Here is a 9,177-nt window from a genome sequence, read left to right as displayed (position 1 = left end):
AAATGCTCTGGAACAGAAATCCTAATGCACACAAAGGATTTTTTCCCTGAACTGAAGTTGAGTGGAGCGACAGTCACATATATATCATTGCCCTCCCTCACACCAGTGCTGAGTAGTCATGTATGCTTTAGCTGGTTTAATCATTCACTGGTCAAACTTCGATCTTTACAAGAACAATTACATGGCAATTATTCTCATCATTTTAGTGAGGTGCTCATTGGATAATCAAACTGTAAGACTGTTGAATACTAGTCTCTTTACAACATTTTATCTTAATTTGATGATCATAAAACAATAAACAAGTATGGTTTGATAACCATGCATTTGATAATGCACGTGAGTGTAGTTTGAATTTACCTTGTAGAAAAGGGAACATTTGATTTGAAATAAGAAAACTGATTGTGATTTTTCATCTAACCAGGCATTGAAGATCAAATACATTCTGTGACAAATGTCAAATGAGTTGACTAATTACAGCCACAGGGTTTCTATCTGAAGATATATGAGATATGCAGTAATTATACACACATTATCAAGAAGGGTATGTGTTTAACCATTAACTATTTTCCAACAAATGTAAAGATATGATTTATATAGTACATTAGAGTTCATGACACAATAATTAATAAATGTCATCTCATGTTTATGTTTCTTTATAATACAACATTAACAATATCTGGATCCCTTACAGAACATATCTAGTGTTCCTCAAGACTTTGGACTGTTCAGTGTCAGAAAATTAAAGGTCAGAGTCAATATACAGTATCAGTACCTGAAGATTTATCTGTAAAAAACATTTCACAACAGCTCCCACAGGGCTTTTAAAGTTTCTTGAACAGGACAATGAAACGTGAAAACATTCTCAGCGCATGCTCCACTTCTCTCAAACTAACCACAAACCTAACAATCTGTTCCCACAATTCCACAGATGTTTGTAGGTTTTGCTCCCGTACCCATCTGTTTTCAATATGAAGTAAGGACTATAATATAAAATGAGGGCACAGCTTGAGAATTGCCATGAGATGTATAGGCCAAGAAAAAAAAGACTCCAAGAGACATCTTTAATAGATCTCAGTAGGGTCATTTTATTTTATTGTCTGATTAAAATAATGCCAGATTTGTAGGTATCTATAAAACCCCTTCTGTTCCAATCAAAACTTTTCATTTTTTGAAAGTCCATTAATTCACCTCTAGATGGTTTTTGTAGGGTTTTTGAATCAGTAAAATAATTAAATTGAAATTTTATTGTAATGTGCCATCATTCATGTTCACGCCCTTCAACTACTCACAGATGCAAACATTTATTGCATACCTTTGCATACCACTGTAAATACATAATTTAATACAGGCCAGTTAGCAAGATTCACGTAGGTTCACATACCCTCTGCAAAGACATATAATATTTGACTGACGTTTTAAATTACACCTCATAAATGAAGAACATGAAGAATGCATTATTACATTACAATTTTACAAAGTCCTCAAAAAGAACCAAATAAAACATATTTTAAACATTTTAAAATAGTTTAATAGTTATCATTCAACTATTTATTGAGGAAAATGTTCCAGTATTAAATACTGGAGTAGTATTTAATAAATCACAATCATCTTTATATTTTTCTCTATATATGTGTAAGAGAACAAAATTGCTTTGTAGCATTATGTATTTTATAAAGTGCCTGTGTTGACAGAAAAAAAATATTGGCAGAAATTTAAATACATTTAATGCTTTTGATGCCGGTATACAAAACTATAATACAAAAAGAGCTTCACAGTTACGTGTAAAAAGCCGCTTCTCAGCATGACAGAAGTGAATGGAGAATTACTGACTAAGATGTCAGCTTGTAAGCACTATTATATAACGCTGATTTAATTGATTAACTCAGCTTAGTCTCATAAAGAGTCTCAACATTGCAAACATGGTATTTGTACACATTTTTCTGATCAAGGTTTTATGCTCACGACTGTGTGGCAGGAATGAAAAGGCCATGCAGGTCCATGTGCACAGGGACATCAACAGATGCCCGACCAATTTCTTCAAGGGTCTTGGCATTTAGAACCAGCAAGAAGTGTGGTTTGTCTGGATTGAGAGAGATGACTGAGGAAAGGAGGACCCCTGGAATATAACAACAACAGCAACTTATTGACTGATTGATTGTCCAAAATGGATTTTAACATTTAACCTTTTACGTTAACATCATCCCAACATGAATTTTTATAAACATACAATACTGTTCAAAAATTTAGGGGCATTTTTAAAATTTAGGCAAATTTAGGACAGTTGCTTGATGCATTAAAAACTCCAGACCAGACACAGTTCATGTTGTAAATGACTTCGGTATCTGGAAATAACTTGATGGTGGAATATTTGCATGCATGTATAGATGAACAACAATTTGCCTTGAGTTCCAATTGAACGCTGTATTCATTAACCCAAGTTTATCACTTTAAAAGCATTAGAAAAGCCTTTTCAATCATTTTAGTAAAGCTGTTAACATTGTGCATTGTACACTTCATTGATTAAAGAAGCAATACGGGACACCACATGAGCAAACAAACAAGAAAAGATACAAACTTTTGAGAGGAGACATTCAGAGAAAGGACAATGCAGGGTTGGTCAAATGTTTAGCACTGTCCACAGTGAAGTTATTAATAACAACTGGTTTTGTGAAACCTTACAGGCTGCCTCCAGGCTTTTCAAACAACAATGTACTTTTCAGCAATTGTGAATAGTGATAAATCAATTTTCTCCAGGACAGATGACTGGAATGGGTGGTCAAAAAATAGTATGTTTTAGTTCTGCTTGACACTGAAAAACAGCTGTGCTGTTCTATAATTTCAAATGGCTTCATTATCTTACCATCATCTTCATCTACTGCTTCTGGTGAAGGAACAAAAATAGGCTCAGATGGGTAGCAGTCCTCATCTTTCCACTGCACATGTGTCCTGGTGGCAATGTCCATTTTACCAATCTGTTTAATATTTACACAATTTACATAAAAGACAGGCACAACTCACATTAAAACATTTTATGTTATATCTAGCTATTATTTTACCTTGTTTGGATGTGGCGACCACTCCATCATTGAACCATAGAAGTACCGGTATTTCTTGCCATTGTATTTGTCGTTGATTCGTGGTAGCTCCAAGCCTGTAACATACATGGACAATTCAAATAAACAGAATGTAACCTGACTTTAAATTGTAACACTATGTTGAACACTATGTGTCAGGATTGACTGCAGCTGTGCTCAACACCGGTGGCCAATCCTGACAGCGCTTAAATGCCAGATGTTTCCGCCCCTTCCAGGTCTCCGGCATTTTCGTGAACTTCAGTTGGCAACAGTGTGCATGTTTGTAATTTGAGTTCTGGCAATCGCCACACGCCTACGGGTTAGTTTGTGTTCTTTATTTAAGTTAAATCGTTTTCGGCTACCGCGCCATTGTTTATTTGTATTTATTTATTGTCCGTTAATAAAAACCCCTTCCCAACATATCAGACCTCTGCGCTTCCTTCCCCCGTAAGTCCGTAGTCGTGACACTATTTTTTCATTACTGTACTGGTACTGGTCAGCTAGAAGAGGACACTTGTGATGTTGATGCTGAGAGTTGAGAATACAGGAACCCTTTCTCCAGACTCCCTATTAATGCATATTGGATGATGGTTAGCTTGGATTTTCTCATGCAGAAGCCTATGATCAGTTCTAGCGTTTTTGAATCTAGAGCAGTATAGCCCTCTACTGTCTACCATGCTGTATACCATTGTACTTAATTTTAACTCCTGAGGTAAATCCAGAAACTTAACAAATCTAGTGGGGCAGATTGGGCACAAAGCCTGCTTGAAGGTTGATGAACTGATGATTATGTGTAATGGGTGAGAGAACCGACCCCTGGCCATCCATGAAATTTACCAGATTTATTTTTCAGATATTTTTAAGCTTAAATAGTCAAATTCATAAATTCTATTTAAAAATAGTAAGATAAACTTTGTTGTACGACCTTGCAGCAGTGTGTCAGGCGAGCAGTAAATGGACCCATCCTCCTGTTTTACTGCTGTTGCAGTCGTGTTCTCAAGTGTCACAAGGTTTGATCCTGCCGGGACATTCTGTAAAAAAAATAAATAAAACTTATAGCCCCAGCGGGCACACACTGCTGCACAGTTCACTCTTTTCATATACCTTGTCGACAGTAATTGGAAGGACGAATCTCTGACAGGTCGGCGGGGAGAAGTCTTTGGTTTTTTCAATGAACTTTGCCACCTCCTGCCTCATGTTCTCCATGTAGAACAAGTCATACAGATTACTATCTTTGTATGTAATGATGTCAAATATCACATGATCATTGTCCTCATATGCGTTGATGTGATGGAACATCACAAAAGGATCAGCATAGAATTTTGTCGACATGGTCTTCCCTGTCTTCCGGTTGATCAGGTGAAACCAAGACTATAAATGGTACACAGGCACACATAGTTACTTATATTACATTAAAGAGAGTTCAAAATGTTAAGCAAAGATGAAAAGATCTCAGCTTACAACATCTTTTTCATCAAATTTCAGACATCTGCCCCACGAAATGCCTCTAAAGTAGGCAGTGGCTAGCAGGACAACATCCAGCTTAAAGGCCTGCTCCACAAAGATGAAGTAGTTCTCAGACATGCCGAAGCTGTGGAAGTAGCTGGGCAAGAGAGACGAACGGAAGGGGATGGAGCAGATCTTCTGAACTTTACTCAAGGCCGGTTTTTTGCTTTTTGGATCTGTTAAATAAAAATTCTGTGTGATTCAGTGCATGCATGTGACATCTGAACATCTGAACAATTACGATTGGCTTCTGTAACATAAAAAATGGGAAAGAGTGACATGAGTTGGAATATTATAGTTAAAATCAAAATCAAAAAGGGGCAGTGGTTGGCCTAGTGGGTAAGAAAACAGACCCGTAATCAGTAGATTGCCAAGGTGCCACTGAGCAAAGCATCATCCCCACACACCGCCTCCACAGGCTGCCAGTGCTGTGTTTCTCAGTGACAATCACTTTCTCAGTGACAATCAGTTAGGCCAATAATTAGGCCAGTTAGCCTAATTATTGGGTCTTGATCAATTAACAGCTGTGAGTGATCAGGACCCAATAATCAGGACTCTATATAAGTGTGTATGAAGGAGGCAAGAGGTGTTCCTGTAACGTGACCTGTGAGTCACGTCACATGTAAGTTTGTTTATTGGCCATTGTGCAGTTAAAATACATATTAATATATAAAATGTCGAGCATTCGCACCTCCTCAGCCATTCACCCACATAACATGACACAATATTAGAGAATTCTATTATAGCATTTTTCTGAAGATATTGTGTATGTGTATTGTGTATTTTTCTTTCTCAAAAATGTTTTATTGAAATGTAAGTATTATAATATCTATTTTGAATAATGACATAATATTAAATCAGTTTGTTTGAGTGTTTTCAGTGCAGTTCATTTTTAAAGCACCTGTTTGAAATTAGTTTCATTTCATTTTCAAAAAGTCACAAATTAGCTATAATGCAATCATTGCGATATTGAAGAATGTTATCACATCACCCATCCCATACTTACTGTAGTGTCTCAGGTTCAACCCCACATATTACTACAGAACCTGAGGAAATGCTGAGGGGGCTGTTCATGTAACTAAGAATTGTAACTAATAAGAAGAAAACTAATAATAAGAAATAAGAAAATATCTTGTCATTAAAGTGTCTTCAAAAATTAAACATAAATATATTTTTATGCCGTTCATTTATGAAAATCATATTCACCAGCAAGCCTTTTAAAATATATTCTGACTGATAATTATTTATGTTAGTACACAATGTTGAACTCAATTACCTGATGCATTAAAGGGAACTTTAAATATAATGTACTTGGGTTTTCCAATGCCAATTATTGCTGTTCCCATATTATAAGTGTTCCCTTCTTCATCATAGTGAGGATGTGAAGTTGCCAGGTTCAAGACAATATGGTTCCTGTAATTCATCTGCCATAGAAATCACAAGATCAAGATGAAAAGATTTCCATGTAAGTTACATAATAACATAAATGTGGCTTGCCATAAACATCTTACTCTTCCCACGGTGTCAAGAGTGAATGGGTCAATCTGATTGATGAAATTCACTTCAGATGAAGCATAATAGTCTTCACCATACCTTATGATATTCACAAGGTTGTTGTCGGTGAAATCAGCAATTATGTTAGAAAAATGTGAGAAGGTCCTTGAGAAGAAAAACAGTCATTTTCATATTTAGGTTTTTTTTTTCAAGTCAGATGTAAGAGTAACAGGAATATTTTTTACCTTGAAAAAATGTTTTTACAAGGATCTGGATAGACCATGGTTCCAAATTCCGTCACTACAATCCGGTTGGCACCAGTGTTTTTCTTGTAGGTGTTACTCTTGAGATATTTGCTCCTGTAAAAAACCTCACCTGAAATATGAACACATGACACATGGACTGAACAGGCTCCAGCTTAAAGGTATTTGAGACCAGTATCTTGTAGCATTTAGGCATTGCTGAAAATATGTTTTGAGAAAACATCAAATTGCTCAAATTTTTGCTTTTAAGGTCATATTTTGTAAATGTCATATTTTTGCCACAACCATCATGATCGAGACAATCAAACCATAAAAAATGACACATACACAAGGGGCATGTGTAATATAATCTAACCAAACACTGTAAATGGATTCAGTGTGCAACAAATTTCCACTAAAACCAAAGAACTCGTACCAAAAAATTATATTGTGTACTTTAGCTTACCATCTTTAAATGTGTAACTGTGGATGAGGGCCAAGCCGTCAAACCAGTGATCATAAGACGTTTGTCCAACTGAAAACATTCCAGGGCCATTCCGCACTAATGTCCCTTGTAGCCAGTCAGGGATGATTCCTGTGCATGTGTGACCACACACATTGCATCACTGAATGTTTGTTGTGAATCAGGTACATGTATTGTGAATTCATGTATTATATCTTAACTATAGCTACATGAGTTCATAGTAATTATCATTAATTTTAGAAGAATTATACATCAGTTACAAATTTCTCAGAAGTAATTCCAGTCAACTTGCTACAGGTAACATTTAGCACAATAAAAAAAAAAAAATCATGTGCAGTGCCATTTTGACCTCGTCCACACAGTGACCACTTGGTTGACTTGCAACAATATTTGTGAAAGCACTGACAATTACTACTTACTATGGAAAAAAGTAAATCTTAAAATCAGGCAAGAAAGGGTCAGTTTTTAGTGCCCCTAAAACAAATATGAACAACTCTATGAATGGTTCAAAGTGTCAAATGAGGCATCGGTGAACATTTGGTGAATGTGTGTTAGTGTACTAGAAGCAGCAGCGTCACGTCCTCTGGCCACCAGAGGGCGGAATTTCTGTCTTTCTGTGTGCTGATTGGACACACTTGTGTCCCAAAACCCATCAACTCTCAGAGATTCCAAATGGAGAAAAAAGCCTCTGTATCTTATTCTCACTCGAAGGTGGGTGTTATACATGTGTAAATAAGCATATTTTAGTGTAACTCTGATTTTGGCTTTATTTCCTGTGGTTTCCTCTCTCTCACACACACACACAAACTCTCTCTCTCTTACACACACACTCTCTCTCACACACACACACACACACACACACACATTCTCTCACGCACACTCTCTCACACACGAACTCTCGGTCTCCCTCTCACACACACAGACACACACACACACTCTTGCTCTCTCTCACACACACACAAACTCACATACTGCTCTTGCCCTACTTTTGTCCTCTCGTGTTGCACCATGGTGTGGAGGAACGTTGTTTCATTTTGTACTGTGTACATGTCAGAAATGACAATAAAAATATTATTACTACTAGAAACCACAAAGTCCAAGGTTCAAACCCCACTTACTACCATTGTGACTTTCAGCAAGACACTTCAGTGTCACCTGAGTGTCTCCAGGAGGGACTGTCCCTGTAACTACTGATTTTAAGGCGCTCAAATCTAGCAACTATCAAATCTGGCAACTCTGCTCTTTAGCCGCTGAATAGGTTATAACGTTATTAAGTCATTACGGATGCGCGCAGGAAGCGGGAAAGGCGCCAGATTTACCCGCGACTTCTGCTCTGACGGGCTCCGGAGTCTCAGTTCCGTTCCTGACGAGGATGGACAGCATGATGCCGCGCAGTGAGCAGCACGGCCCGCCACCTTCTCCACACGAGTCCGACTCCCAGTCCGACGCGCTTTTATTCACCTTCCCGTGTTGCGTAACGTGCGCGGCGCTGCGCGTCCACGTCCACGGCGCACGTGCCCGTGCGCGTTTCCTGCACTTCACCGCTCCACCCCCGTGGAACTCTTATCGCGCTGTCGCACGGCGGACAATATACAGCGGGCGACGTAGAAATAATCATCACTTCATCTCTGTTGTAAGAGTTCGTGAAACTTTCGCGTTTGTTGCAACGGAATGACGTTGGCGTCCGCATTGTGACGTAAGACGTACTGTAGTAGTATAGTTCTTGAAGTGTGAATGTCTAATATACTTATTTATTTTTGTGAGCAGACTAGTGTAACTTAGACTAGTAAAGTGATAGTCCATTGTGATGCATTTCACACGGTGACACAACGAAATGTGTCCTCTGCTTTTAACCATCCCCCTTGGTGAGCAGTGGGCAGCCGTGACAGGCGCCCGGGGAGCAGTGTGTGGGGATGGTGCTTTGCTCAGTGGCACCTCAGTGGCACCTTGGCAGAACGGGATTCGAACCGGCAACCTTCTGATTACGGGGCCGCTTCCTTAACCCCAACCACTGACTAGGAACAGACACAGGATTTATGGTTAATACATTTCAACTACTCTATGTCTTAGATTATAGTCAGTCTAGGCACCTTTCGCCAAAAAGGTCGGACTGAATGTTTGTCTTTTGAAACAACATTCCCCACTCTATTACAACAGTTGAGATGCTTGTAATGGAGCATTACGGCCTGAGACATACAGATGTCCACCTGCCGAAAACTGACAGGACCTCCTATTATGTGACTGAAATGTTTTTGTCTCACAATGACGGAGGGCTATATTTTAAATATTAATGTGCTAATTCACTTTCACAATAAAAAGTGCACAATACTGATTGCAATGTTTCTGAAATGTATTTCAGCTGTTATAAAAGGGCAAC

At 38.2% G+C, this 9,177-nt stretch overlaps 1 protein-coding gene across 2 annotated transcripts; it reads right to left on the bottom strand.

Moving 5' to 3' along the window:
- Positions 1 to 1,003: 1,003 nt before the first annotated feature.
- bco1l (beta-carotene oxygenase 1, like) lies at positions 1,004 to 8,406 on the bottom strand. Of its 2 annotated transcripts, XM_028956541.1 has the most exons (11): positions 8,120 to 8,406; positions 6,783 to 6,911; positions 6,320 to 6,449; positions 6,092 to 6,239; positions 5,857 to 6,004; positions 4,536 to 4,756; positions 4,179 to 4,445; positions 4,000 to 4,105; positions 3,057 to 3,151; positions 2,861 to 2,972; positions 1,004 to 2,116 (listed from the first exon to the last, which is right to left on the bottom strand). In XM_028956541.1, exons 1-11 carry the CDS (start codon positions 8,181 to 8,183, stop codon positions 1,959 to 1,961), a joined length of 1,578 nt encoding a protein of 525 aa, XP_028812374.1. In that variant the 5' UTR covers positions 8,184 to 8,406; the 3' UTR covers positions 1,004 to 1,958. The 2 variants fall into 2 exon arrangements, with proteins under 2 accessions (XP_028812374.1, XP_028812375.1); XM_028956542.1 differs by lacking the exon at positions 8,120 to 8,406 and having other exon boundaries at positions 6,320 to 6,433; positions 6,783 to 6,912.
- Positions 8,407 to 9,177: the final 771 nt, after the last annotated feature.

The sequence above is a fragment of the Denticeps clupeoides genome, chromosome 16 (assembly GCF_900700375.1).
Source record: "Denticeps clupeoides chromosome 16, fDenClu1.1, whole genome shotgun sequence".
NCBI classification, from domain to species: domain Eukaryota; kingdom Metazoa; phylum Chordata; class Actinopteri; order Clupeiformes; family Denticipitidae; genus Denticeps; species Denticeps clupeoides.
Note: the sequence above shows the minus strand (reverse complement) of the source record. Positions and strands in the feature narration are given on the sequence as shown.